The sequence below is a fragment of the Chanodichthys erythropterus genome, chromosome 16 (genome assembly GCF_024489055.1).
Source record: "Chanodichthys erythropterus isolate Z2021 chromosome 16, ASM2448905v1, whole genome shotgun sequence".
In the NCBI taxonomy this organism is placed as follows: domain Eukaryota; kingdom Metazoa; phylum Chordata; class Actinopteri; order Cypriniformes; family Xenocyprididae; genus Chanodichthys; species Chanodichthys erythropterus.
In genome coordinates this window covers 11,710,001-11,723,875 of record NC_090236.1, presented here as the reverse complement: position 1 = coordinate 11,723,875, position 13,875 = coordinate 11,710,001, and the positions used below count along the sequence as shown (strand labels likewise).

At 35.8% G+C, this 13,875-nt stretch overlaps 2 protein-coding genes across 3 annotated transcripts in view; both read left to right on the top strand.

Annotated features, from left to right (window-relative positions):
- The window catches only part of ankrd12 (ankyrin repeat domain 12), a 58,619-nt gene extending 53,577 nt beyond the window's left edge, over window positions 1–5,042 (top strand). Inside the window, exons 10-13 of one of the 2 annotated variants that reach the window (XM_067361972.1) lie at window positions 34–132; window positions 1,538–1,681; window positions 2,008–2,103; window positions 3,572–5,042. In XM_067361972.1, coding sequence (XP_067218073.1) covers window positions 34–132; window positions 1,538–1,681; window positions 2,008–2,103; window positions 3,572–3,757 — 525 coding nt within the window. In that variant the 3' untranslated portion in view covers window positions 3,758–5,042. The remainder of the gene's footprint in view (window positions 1–33; window positions 133–1,537; window positions 1,682–2,007; window positions 2,104–3,571) is intronic. The other variant, XM_067361973.1, reaches the window with a different exon arrangement.
- A 2,102-nt stretch (window positions 5,043–7,144) lies between these two features.
- The window catches only part of twsg1a (twisted gastrulation BMP signaling modulator 1a), a 14,669-nt gene continuing 7,938 nt past the window's right edge, over window positions 7,145–13,875 (top strand). Inside the window, exons 1-2 of the mRNA XM_067363559.1 lie at window positions 7,145–7,273; window positions 7,862–8,008. Coding sequence (XP_067219660.1) covers window positions 7,883–8,008 — 126 coding nt within the window. The 5' untranslated portion in view covers window positions 7,145–7,273; window positions 7,862–7,882. The remainder of the gene's footprint in view (window positions 7,274–7,861; window positions 8,009–13,875) is intronic.

Here is a 13,875-nt window from a genome sequence, read left to right as displayed (position 1 = left end):
ACTGAAATCTCACCATAATGTTTGCTCTTGTAGATAACGCCACCTCCCTCTCTACCTGAACCACTGAAGGAGATGTTCAAACAGCAAGAGGTGGTACGGATGAAACTAAGACTGCAGCACAGCATTGAAAGGGTAAATGGAAACCTTAAACTATATTGTATTTACTGAACATCAATCTCTAGTTCAAAGTTCCTGAACCAAAGGTTAACACACCCTAGGGGTTCATGATGGGACTGCAGAGTATTTGTGTGAAAAAGTCTTCAATCAAAATGTAGTTTTTTTTGGCTTTCAGTATGAATGTGTAAGCCTTAAGGTGATCTATAAGTGATATAAACAAACTGCAACTGCAACTGGCTATTTTTTAAAAGGGAAGGAGCTGCTCAATATATGAAGAGTTCATTTGCAAAAACCGATAAACGCCATTTTTAAAAAAAATGAACTAAGTGCTGTGCATTATTCTCCATATATAGCACGTTCTGTACCCTAAATCCATTTTGTCAGAAGAGCCGGTTTTGCCCACTTTCAGGCATCGCAAGTTCACGTTTTACAGCAGAAGCCGACAAGCGCCCTTGTTTGTGTACAGACAGAAACCGATAAGTCCGTTTTAGCGAATCAGCGCGCAGTATTCAGGTCAGGTGACAAGGCTTCTAGTCACTTCAAAAAGACGCGCTAGCTGAGGAAAGTTTTATCAAAGCTCACTAAAAGTGATCGAGGATTTATGATTTCGACTCCTGTAAGTCCTTGTACACCATACACGACTTACATGCTGAAAAATTGGTTGTCCTTTTGCTTGTGTGTGTGTGTGTGTGTGTGTGTGTGTGTGCGCGCGCACGTGCGTGTGTGGATGAGTGCGTGTGTGTGTACTTGTGTGTCGATCTGTGTGTGTGTGTGTGTGTGTGTGTGTGTTTGAGAGAGAGAGAGAGAGCGTGTGTGTGTGTGTGTGTGTGTGTGTGCCGATCTGTTTGTCTGTGTGTGTGTGTGTGTGTGTGTGTGTGTGTGTGTGTGTGTGTGTGCGTGCGCGCGTGGGTGTGTGTGTGCGTTTGTGTGCACATGTGTGTTTGAGAGTGTTTTAAATGCAATTACTTGGGTTTTGTTTAACTATGAAACATGAAATGTGGAGTTATCTGCTTTTGCCAAAAAAACGACTGTTGGAGTTATCTGCTTTTGCTAAAAAACAAACTTTTAATATATATATAAAACATACTTTCAATGAATTTTATTTTTTTAATTTACCTGTATTTTTTAGAGTTATCATTTCTTAATCAAAACAGCCCAACTGCAGTTTGATTGTTATTACTTGAAATGCACAATAAAAAAAACATGATTTGTGAGAATTCATAAAAATGGAGTTATCTGTTTTTGCAAATAAACTCTTGGCCTGTCTTCCTGTTTTAGTGGAAATTACGTCAACTCATGTATTTATATTGAAGAATTGTTAAAAATATATATATATAAAAATTGTTTTAGCTTTAGGTTGCTGGTTTTTGGTTGCAATAAAGAGACATTCAATCAAGTCATGGGGTTTTTGCTCTTTCAGGAAAAGCTGATTGTATCCAATGAGCAGGAGGTTTTGAGAGTTCATTACCGTGCTGCAAGAACACTAGCCAATCAGACGCTTCCATTCAGTGCCTGCACAGTCCTATTGGATGCCGAAGTATACAACATGCCTCAAGACGTCCAGGTAAGTGGTCACATTATTAGGACATTATTTTCCATTGACATAAAGCTACTTTTAAACCAGAGTTAACACTTAACTTTCATTTGATGTATGTAAGAGTACAATAAAATTACGTTACATGAACAAAAAATCCAAACACAGGAAATATGTTGATGAATCAAGACAAGATACCAAGTGCATTTTCTGTAATCAACATCAGACCACAAATCCTGTTGATTAAGTTCAACTTGTTTTGAAAGGGGACTGTGCTTTTAATACCTCAGAAAATTGGTCTTGCCACATACAATACGATTCATCTTTACTAATCTTTTTTTTTTTTTACATTTCAGGGTGATGATGGGAAGACTTCTGTTAGAGATCGGTTCAATGCAAGGCAGTTTATGTCTTGGCTTCAGGATGTAGATGACAAGTTTGACAAGCTGAAGGTACAAAAACAGAAATTAAACAAATGATTCAAAACAACACAAAACAACCAGCATATCATGGAATAGTGGCCTCAAAAAATATTTGGACACTTTATAAAACATAAAAATGCATGAATGGTATAGCATCAGATAATGAAACATCAAATCACTCTTTCTGAAGTCCCTCTAATGCCTGGATTGTAGTCTTGAGTTTTCTTCCAGGACTGAACACATCACAATATTCCTCATTTAAATAATTTCCGCCCAAGGCATATGCAAAAATGAAGGGGCTGGGCCTGGTTGAGTTAGTAATGTGTTGAAACTTGCGGTTATGGTAAGGGGCGGGACATTTCCCAAACACGCTTAAAGCGCTTGACCAATCACAACACTGGTCCAGCTGACCAATCAGAGCACACTGCACTTTTCGGAAGGAAGGGCTTCATAGAAATGGAAACTAAATGCGTGTGTTTCCCGAAAGTATTGTTAGCCAACAATGGTCGCAAGTTCCGCCATTATGAGCATAGTGCAACAAGTCTGCGTTTCCCGAAACCATAGTTCCAACAAACACTCTCAAGCAACATCAGAAAGTTGTGTGTTTGGAATGACAGCTCTCGACCTGTTGTTAGTTTCTTGACATGTAGACTTAATAAATCCTTATTTTGAGCAAAATAAGCAAGCTAACATTCAGTACAATCTATATCTTTTATTTTGAATATATAAAAATGTCATGTACAGTACATGTTTTAATTTGTCGAGATTTAAATCACTGTTTTTGAAGAGTGCGCATGTGCGTATAATATGAGCCTATGATTTAATCTGCAAATAAAGCAAAATAACTAAAATGAGATAAAAATGAGAAATAATCCTCAGATGCCATGTCTATAATTAATAGGCAAGGCAATTTAAGGCAGTTTTATTTGTATAGCACATTTCATACACAATGGTAATTCAAAGTGCTTTACATAAAGAAGAACCAAGTGCATAATAATAAAAATGGAACGCATAAGAAACGCATAAAAATAACAGTAAAAACAGAGAATACAACTATCTGGATGGAAGAGTTAGGAAGTTTCAGGGAGTTTTTTGTTGTCCGCATAATAGTAAAAAAAATGGCATTAAATTGATCTCAAAGGATTAATTAAAAGAAGTTGTTACTCCACCAATTGGTTGGTTTCTTCAACGATGCATCGTACCGTTTAGTCGTTATATGGACAACAGAGCGTTACTGACAGACTGGGAAGAGAGATTGGGAAGACTGCAACAATGTCAAATATGGGGAAAAAATTTGTTTTTTGAATATTCAAGCATGAAAACCTATTCTAGTAGAGCCCAAAAACAAAGTAAAGACATTGTAATAGGCATAATATGGTTTTGAGAAACTTTCTTACATTTTTTTCTAATGCAATGACATTCAAACATTAAGTGTCTTAAATGAACCTATTTGAAGTCACTGTATCTGTACAACTGACACCAATCTCTTTTGCTGCAGACTTGTCTCTTGATGCGTCAGCAGCATGAAGCAGCGGCGTTAAACGCGGTTCAGCGTCTGGAGTGGCAGCTAAAACTACAGGAATTGGATCCTGCCACTTACAAGTCTACCAGCATTTTCGAGATTCCCGAATTCTACATCCCTCTCGTAGAGGTCAATGACGACTTCGACCTGACACCGATATGACCAGGTGACGAGATAGAGAGACGACAAAACATTTTGTAGCTATCAGACCACGTCACGTGATGGTGTCAAGACGTGCGTAGGGTGATAAACACGAAGCACTTGATTTGGAGGTGTGTGTGTGTGTGCGTGTGCGCATGTATGTTGTGCGTTTGTGTGTCACAGACTCTCCAGATTTATAATAAAAGAAGTAAAAAAAGAAAAATAACACAAACGAGTGCTGCACTTTCAGGCTAACTGTCATCATCGGTTCAGTCTGTGTTCGCTGTTCTAGTTCTGGTTCGACCACACGCACCCGGTCCAAACGCACTTCACCACATGGGCGCCAGATTGGCTCCTATAGACTATACTAAAACGCACTTAACCCTGAGGTCCACTATCCAGAACGGTAGGCCGTGGGTCAACAAAGAGGAGTGTCTGAAAACAAGCCTCCGGAGGGTAAAGACCACCATCGGGAAGCAAGAGAGATTTTCGTCCTCTGTTATGAAAGAGATCTCAATCCAACATGTTTCTACAGTGAGTGTTCATAGATAATGTATAGATTGTGCTCCTCATTTTTTAACTTATTTTATACATACTGATTGTGCATTTGTAAATAGCCATGTAATTATTGTTTTTAACTTGTAAAAAATGGAAGAAAACTGAGAGGACGGAAAAAGTTTAAGTAATAAATATTTTGATTGTAAACTTTGTTTTGTCTAATGTTTAATGGACCAAAGTTGTTTTTACATTGAAGTTCTTTGTTGTTGTTGTTGATGTTCGCTTAACTCTTTAAGCATGTGTTTTGAAATACTTTTTCGTTCAGTTTTATTTTTTATTTTTTTTTAATTCCTCTTTTATCCCTTTGACATCCATCAAAGCCGATGTTTTTTGACTTGTGATTTCTATAATGTGCATGCTTTCGCAGGTTCGTCCCTTTCTGACAAGTTGTACCGTGGTGAGGTTTACTGAAGTGGTCCTGGTTCTTTTCTGCCATTGTTGTGTCTGTTAGTAACATCCACTTCTTGCGTGTTGTCTCTTGTGTCTTGCGCACATTTAAAAAAAATGGAAAAGTTTGTTGTGGTTTCTCAATAGAAAAAAAAAATACCCTTACTTTTACAGTTTTAATGTGAGATCACAACGAAACCTATTTTTTACAACGTAATGCCTTTTGAACGATGGTTCTAAAAATATGTCTATTTTAATATTTACTTGTTACATGAGGATGTACATATTTGTAATATATAATTGAATAAATTTTATTGGTTGTGAAATCAAACTATTTTGCTTTTGTTTGTTTATTTGTTTGTGTGCTTAATGTAGAAGTCATGAAGTATAAATATTTCTATACTGTGTGAAAAGAAAAAAATAATTGCCAGTTGGAACCTACTCAGATATTCAGTTTGAAGTGACCAGCAGATGGCAGAGTGGACAAATGAAAGAATATTAATCAACATCATAGACTATCTTTAAAAAAAAATTAATTTAGTTCAGTCTTGTACAGTTAATCTGTATGAATATTACATTGTTTTGGAAATAATAAATTATGAATAAATAAAAATAAATAAATAAACATAATTTATATATATATAAAAAGAAAAATGACAAAAATAATATTTAAAAATGTAATATTTTTCTTAAATATTATTATCATTATTGTTATTTTTGGATTAATAGCAGTCCAGATCTTTAAAGTCCCCCTGTATTCAACCATTTTATCCTTTACTCATTTTTGAACACCGAAATTATATATTTAAATATTTTTTCCTGTGAATGTTTTTTTTTTTTTTCAAAACTCTACACCCTTGCTTCATTTGGTATGAATATGCTAATTAGCCCCGCCTCCACTCATTCGCACGAGCTCAGAGATCCACTCGGTCAACTTAATGAGGTAAACGCTGCACAATTCGCTTTTTACAATGTCGGACACTTATTGTAATTAATATGATTAGCCTATTGCTTGAAAACATTATCAAACACCTGCTAATAATGTGTTGCTAATACTACACAAACTATGTTTCTGTTCGCCATCAGAGTCTGCCTTCTAAAAATCAGTTACCTTAGAAATGCTTTGAACAATGAGAAAGGCATATAGTTTATAATAACATCATATTTGTAATAGATATATATCATACACCACTATATTGCTAAATCTACCCGATTTTTCTTGAGAATCAGTTAATGGTATTCTAAAGCCCGCCCACATTTGACGTGATTGGTTATAAAGTAGTTTATGACGTCGCATTTTTGAAACTGTCTTAAAGGGTTAGTTCACCCAAAAAATGAAAATTCTAGCGTAAAAGTCATTTGATTTCAGCAGTTTGACACGCGATCCGAAGCATGATTCGATACGCTGATTCATAACGCTCCGAAGCTTTCTGAAGCAGTGTTTTGAAATCGGCCATCACTCTATAAGTCGTTATTTTAAAAATATTCTTGTCACTTTATAATAATAATATTGAACCACTGTACTCATATGAACTGATTTAAATATGATTTAGTACATTAATGGATCTTGAGAGAGGAAATGTCATTGCTCCCTATGCAGGCCTCACTGAGCCATCGGATTTCATCAAAAATATCTTAATTTGTGTTCCGAAGATTAATGAAGGTCTTACGGGTGTGGAACGGCATGAGGGTGAGTAATAAATGACAGAATTTTCATTTTTTGGGTGAACTAACCTTTTAAGACAGTTTCAAAAATGCGGTTTGTTTGTGACGTCATAAACCACCTTGTAACCAATCACGTCAAAATGCGGGCGGGTGAACTAACCCTTTAAGATCACTGCAGTTTTAAAGCGAAAATACTCAGCAATGGTGTTTACTCGTGAATTTGCACATGGTTTGTCTTAAAGCATATTAAAAACCCCCCAAATACATATAAACAACATTAAAAACTTTAATCATGTCCTTTTGTGTAGGCCTCCTGAAACTTTTAATCATTTTGGCAGATCCTTTTCATTCAAAGTCACTTATAAATGAGGAAAAAGCCCAACAATTTGTCATAAGGAGACAACAATATTAGCAATGCTGCTCAATCGGACTCTTGCCTGTGTCTTTAAGCGCGCGTCTGACTCGTTCTGAGATCAGAGTTCATTGGGCGGCTTATGTGAGAAACGCTCTTCCTCTAGGGGGCGCTTAGAGGCTCAAATAGCAGATTTTTCTATCGAGCTGCTTTCTGTTATCACGACGTTTTTTACTTATTGGAGAGATCTTAATGCTAACTGGTATATTCGTTTATTTCAAAGGATTTGTAGTTGAAAATACATGTAAAACTGCATATTGAAGAGTTAAAACAAGATTTATCGTGGTATCAGACTAAAGAAAAAACAAGATCCGGGCCGTTAAGCCACGCCCCCTCAGGGCCCATCTGTTGTGCTAATTGCCCTTCTCCTCACTCCGTTTCTGTGTATCAAAGCCGCTCATGTTTCTATTCAGCGTAAAAGGAGACAAGACAAGAGATCCGTATGAGAGAAAGTCAAAAACCGAGAGAAAGTCAAAAACCAAAGGAAAGTGTTGATAAAGCTTCAAAGTCATACAGTGAGTATGCATGCTTTATTTGCCAAATACATGTAAAGATGTGACGTATGCCAAACCTGTGACGTGATAATCCATAGTGTTTTTGCGTCATGTTTGCAGTAACAGAGAAACAGCAGCGCTTTTGGACGTCAGTGTGTTTTTATGCCTATATATGAATAAGTAAATAAGTATTTGTGGCGTTTATGCAGAGTTTTCTTTGTTTTTAAGTATTTCACACTGAGAAAGAAAGTCAAACAATGCCAACAAAAAGTTTCGCAGTTCTTCTGCATTCCAAATCTGTATTTAATTTGCTTGAATGTGACGAAGATGGATCATATTTTCCAAGTTAAAAATAAAAAATACAACTACGAACAAGCTGTTGTTTTATGCACATACAACAAAAAGTGCTATAGTTTTGGAGATGTAGCATGGTATATGATAATAACATGATAGGCCTACCATACATACTATATATATATATATATATATATATATATATATATATATATATATATATATATATATATATATATATATAAAGTATAAATAAAATATATCTCTCTCTCTATATATATAGATATATCTCTCTCTGGTATTATTTGGTTTCAGGTGTGTGGGGTTGTGGTCAGGATGCGGCCGGCTCTGTTCCTCTGTCCCGTCCTGATCTCTCTGTTATTTTTTCTGTCTGGACTGACCATCATCAATGGCTGTAACAAAGCTCTTTGTGCCAGTGATGTCAGCAAATGTCTTCTACAGGTAAGAGACACATGCTGCGCTCATTTATCACACCGGGTCACTTCGCAATATTTCCTCTCCTCTGGATTTGTTTTTCTTCTTCTTTCAAACTCTATAATAGACATTTCTGTATATATATATATATATATATATATATATATATATATATATATATATATATGTTTTACTAGTGTTAATAAATACTATAGTTCATTTATGTAAGTGAGGATAGCAAAATAAAGTAAACTGCGACATATTATACTTCATACAGTGGATTACCAGTAAAATTGATCAAATTTGGAACCAAAAATTATTCAGACACTTTGACCTGACCATGTTTTGCTTAAGAGTTATCTGACATAATTAAGATTAATATTTTCTGACACAGTTTAACTCTGAGATCTTGTCATGTTTTATTACCATTTTTTTAACTATAGTGAATAAATTGTATTAAAGGATTAGTCCACTTTCAAATAAAATGTTCCTGATAATTTACTCACCCCCATGTCATCCAAGATGTTCATGTCTTTCTTTCTTCAGTCAAAAAGAAATGAAGGTTTTTGAAGAAAACATTCCAGGATTATTCTCCCTATAGTGGACTTCAATGGCCTCCAGACGGTTGAAGGTCAAAATTACAGTTTCAGTGCAGCTTCAAAGAGCTTTAAACGACACCAGACGAGGAATAAGAGTCTTATCTAGAGAAACCATTCCTTATTTTTGGAAAAAGATACAACTGTATATGATTTATAAACACAAATGATCGCCTTGCACGTGCTTCCACTTTCCGTATTCTTCAAAAAGCTTATGCTGTATGTCCTACGCCTTCCCTATTCTACTTACAGAACGAATATGGCGCCAGTTTAGTTTTTTCCATAAGTTGAATAGGAAAAAACTCGTCTGGTATCGTTTTAAGCTCTTTGAAGCTGCACTGAAACTGTAATTTTGACCTTCAACCGTTTGGAGTCCAGTGAAGTCCACTATAAGGAGAATAATCCTGGAATGTTTTCTTCAAAAACCTTCATTTCTTTTTGACTGAAGAAAGAAAGACATGAACATCTTGGATGACATGGGGGTGAGGAAATTATCAGGACATTTTTATTTAAAAATGAGCTAATCCTTTAATGAATTAAATGTTCTAGGTGTCTGAATCAATTTTGGTTTGACTGTATATATTTATAATTTGCTCTTTGTGAGAGTAAAAAATCTATATATAGGGATTATCCCTAAAAATCTTTACTTTCCAGGCATTTGATTATTAAATAATGAAAATTCATTGGTCAGACGATGTGGAGGTAGTTCTGAACTCTTTCAACTTCATGCTTGATATGGTTTGAGTTTATATTTACACAAGAAGGAAATGTAACCATCATTAACAAAGATTCATTGTAAAGGGTTAGGATTTTTATGTGTGTGTGTGTATGTGTGTGTGTGTGTGTGCAAAATTCTTCTTCGGTAACTTAGAACTCATGTTGGATATTTGGAATCCTGAAAAATCCCTGCAGGTGTTTAAAATCATTCCCGGAATGGAATACCAAGTGAAACTGGAGAAAGATCAATTTACATTTCTTGTAATTGGAATACGCAGTCTTCGTATTGTGATAAAATTCCAGACTTTTTGTTCATGTCACGTGAGTTATATTGTGTGTTCTTCTGTCTGTCTGTGCTCTCCCCTGCAGAAACACACATGCCCAGTGTTTGAGGGCAACTGGGTGGAACACATTTTATTCTGGATCACTTTTTTTCCTGGAGCGCAGCAACAACTGTACACTGTGTGTGTGTGTGTGTGTGTGTGTGTGTGTGTAGGTTTGGCTTTACTTGTGTGGGCCAAATATAGTGAAATATCATGACAACCGACTAGTGAGTGCATTTTACTGGTCCTCGCTAGTTAAAAAGGCTTATAAATCGGCCAAAGCATGTTTGTATTTAAATGTAGTGTTTTGTCATGTTTCTGTGATGGTTAGTGGTAGGGCTTGGGTAAGGCCATAGAAAATATCATTAACCTGATATAAAATCAATGGAAATCAATGTCCTCACTAATATAGTGAAACAATTGTGCGTGTGTGTGTGTGTGTTTCTTTCTTTCCTTCTTCTGTGTCTCTGATTAGATCTGTGTTTACTGTAGTCTGTGTTTCCCAGTGAGACTCGTGAGGAAGAGAGACAGACGGGGACGTGAGACAGGCGTTGTGACTCTGAGTCTCTCTGCGTTACTGGAATAAACACAGGAGGATCATGACGTTACTCCAGTAAACAGAGACACGCCAGAACAGATGAGAAAAACCTGCAATAGAGCTGAAAGAAACAACATACTTTTTTTATTTTCTGAAGACTATATGCTAGGATGCGATTGCGAAGGTTTTCAGTGGTTGCCAAGGCGTTGCTACAGTATCTTTGGCGGTAACTAGGGTGTTCTGAGTGCTTGCTAGTAGGGCTGAGCGATATGACCTTTTTTTTCCTTCATATTATGCAATATCGGTATTTATCAGTATTTGATATCATGTGTTTGCTAGGCCTCAAGAATAAATGCAGTGTTGGTATTGATAAATAAAACTATTAAACATAATTTTTGCTAACTATAATAAAGCTTATTTAAAATATAATGTACATATTAAATGAGAAACGCAATAAACTTAAAGAAAATTATAATTTGAAATCTAAAGTTGAAGTATACTAAAATTACTAAAACTAAAACTGAAATAAAATAAATGAAAGCTAAATAGAAAAAATAAATACTAATAAAAATGAGAAAAGCAAATAAGAAAAATTACTAAAATTTAAACTAAAATTAAAATCATCATTTTAAAATAAAAGCTAATTCAAATATTAATAAATAATATAATAGTATATAAATAATACTAAAATATCAGTGAATGAATGTAAAAATCTGTTAATTTTTTCCCAAATTCTTATTTTTCATTTTATTTTTCTGGATTCTCTGTTTTATTATTTAATACAAATTTTAAATCATCATTTCATAATATCATAATCATGGGATTTTACAAATCTTTAAAAATCTAATGAAATTTATTCATAAAATGTTAACAAATTAATCAATCTTTTAAAATGTAAACAAATAAAAATGTTTTGTCAAATAAGGTTTTTTTAATCTAATTTTTATGATATAAATAAAACATGAATGAAAGAATATCATGGTTGTATGATATTCCTTATAATAATAATAATACAATTTATTATTACTGTAACATTGAAAATACAAATACAATAGTATTTGTCATAATTTTATGTGCCTGATATTTAGATATAGGCTAAATATCGAAAATTACTCAAGTTTATTATTGATATTGTGGATTTTTTCCCAGATACATATCAGTATGGATTTAACGCCCAGCCTGAGTTACTAGGACATTGCTAGGGTGTCCTGAGTGATTTTTAGAGTGTATCAAAATGGTTGCTAGGGCATTGCTAGGTGGTTGTGAGTGTGACCTGTGTGGTTGCTAATGTGTTTTGTAAAGTTTCTTTGGTGTTGCTCAGTGGTTATAGGGTGTCATGGGTGTTTGACAGGGCGTTGACTGCTGCTTCAGAAGTTTCTGTGAGTATCTGTGTGTGTAGCTGCTGTAAGCTGGCGGCTGTCAGTCGTGTGTCTCTAGGTGGGGCAGCTGAGGTTGTTTTAGTCACACATGAATGCTTTGTGGGGCAAGGCAGCACACGTCCCGTCCGCTCAGAGCACTTTCACACACTTTCCCCTGTATACTGCCTGAACGGCCCTCCTCTCCACCTCACTCGCAGCTGACGAGAAAAGAACCGCTCATGGTAAAAAAAAAAACAACAGAAAAAACTGGCAGCTGTGGTTGCCAGAATATTTCAGTAAAAAAATACAGAAAAAAATGCAAACATTTACAGTACAACATGTAAATTTTACAATTTAAAAATAAAATAGAGTGCAACAGTCGGGTTCCAGAAGTAAAAACTCATTTTCTGGTGGTACTCACACTGTCACCAAGGCTCGCCCCGATCGTCCAGACGGGGGCGCTACAGCAGTCAAAAGTACGAAATATCTCATAACTCCTAAACCAGGGCTGCATTCCAGTTCGGTTTTTAAATGCCCTTCCCTCGCTAACTTCACTCGGTCTCGCTGACTCGGATGTACGTCATCGTTTACGTTGCACGAGTGCCCACTTCTTGTGGAACCTTTGTATGGGCTGAACTGGAAACCCTTGATCACTTGGAATCCGCAATGGAGCTGATTTATTGTTTATTTTTTCCCCTTACAAAACTGTTTAATACAGCATTCTATATGTATATATGTGTGTTTTAAATGTTAAAAATAATTAATATATCATAGAGTTGTTTGTGGTGGGGTAAATTAAACGCGATATGCGGTGATGTCACAATCGTGTTGCATTGTGGGTTATGGAGCTGCCTGAAGTGAAGTAGACTCGCTCCCTCGGTCAAAATCGATATATATATATAAATATATATATATATATATATAAATATATATATATATATATATATATAAATATATATATATAAACTTCCCTCGTCCACTTCACGAAGTGGAACGCACTTCAAAATGGCGGCAGGGATTCTCCCGATGGGAAGTGTTTAGGGAAGTTCGTGAGTGCGTGTCTAAAACTGAACTGGAACACAGACCAAGTGTCTTATATCGTTGGAATCCTTGCTCAAGATGGCATGCCTCGGATTCGCACGTCAATATTTTGGATTTTTTTTTAAATGCCTAATTTTGCGAACTAGTCCTAGGTTTTTGACCCGATTGGAACCAAACCAGTGCAGCGAGATCTCTGGAGTCTGATTGTCAATAATTATCAAAAAAAAAAAAAAAAAAAGTTTACATTTCGAATCATGGTCCCTAGGGGCCGCCAAAATGATCAAAGTTTTACTAAAATGGCTATAACTTGTGAACAGAATGAGATATTTTCACCTGTGTAAGAGCTCATTCTGTGGTCACGTGAAAAAGGACGCAGCAACTGGCCACTTGGTGGCGCTATAACAGGATAAAAAACCATGAAAATGGCTATAACTATTTCACCGTTAGTCTGATCGACTTGAACATTTGTATGCAGTGTCACTGTCCAAGGTGCCATGACGGTCTAAGAGGACATTGTTGTATCTCAAAAAACATGTCCGCAATCGGCCAATGAAGTTTGAGCAGCTATCAGACAAGGTTAACAGAGGCCGAATCAGAACGAAACTCGCTGGACCTGTTTGACTCACGGCTCTAGAGGCCTGTGAGAAATTTCAAAGATATCTTCCACTGGGGGGCGCCTTTGAGTTTTTCACGTGCGTAAAGGATCGTGTATCACATGATTTTTCACACACGCCACCACATGGTAGAACTCCTCATTCTGAGCAACTTTGCCTCTAGGACAAAAACCAGCTTTGGCGAACTAGTTCTAAGTTTTCGATAACTGTTAAAAAGCTTTATAAACCATAAATTTCCAATGGTAAATTGCCTGTATTTGTTGTAAATGGTCCTTCCCTTCTATGATTTAAGTGGTCACATGCTTGCTAAATAGAAAATAATACCTTTTTACACATGTGCTTATAGTCCTTAACCCGGATAATTGCTGCTCGCGGCTATTTAAAAAAAAAAATCATGTTTAACAGCAGAATTCCTGGTGAAAAACTACATTACCTGTGATAAAGCAAGTTTACGTTGAATTAAATATAAGTTCACTCTCAAGACGCCTGCATTCTTTCTGTCCGTTTTTGGATGCAAAAATGTTTCCTCCTAAATCTGCCTCAGTCATATTAACAGACTCTAGTTAGTTGAATGGATTGTAAAATTCTGATTGAGGACACATTTGTGACTGTTCTTTTAATGAGAGGCTGAACTGGGCTTGTCCCTCTGTGTTGTATTTTGTGTCAGATAGTTTTCCTGTGATGGTAGGTTTAGGGGTAAGGTTGGT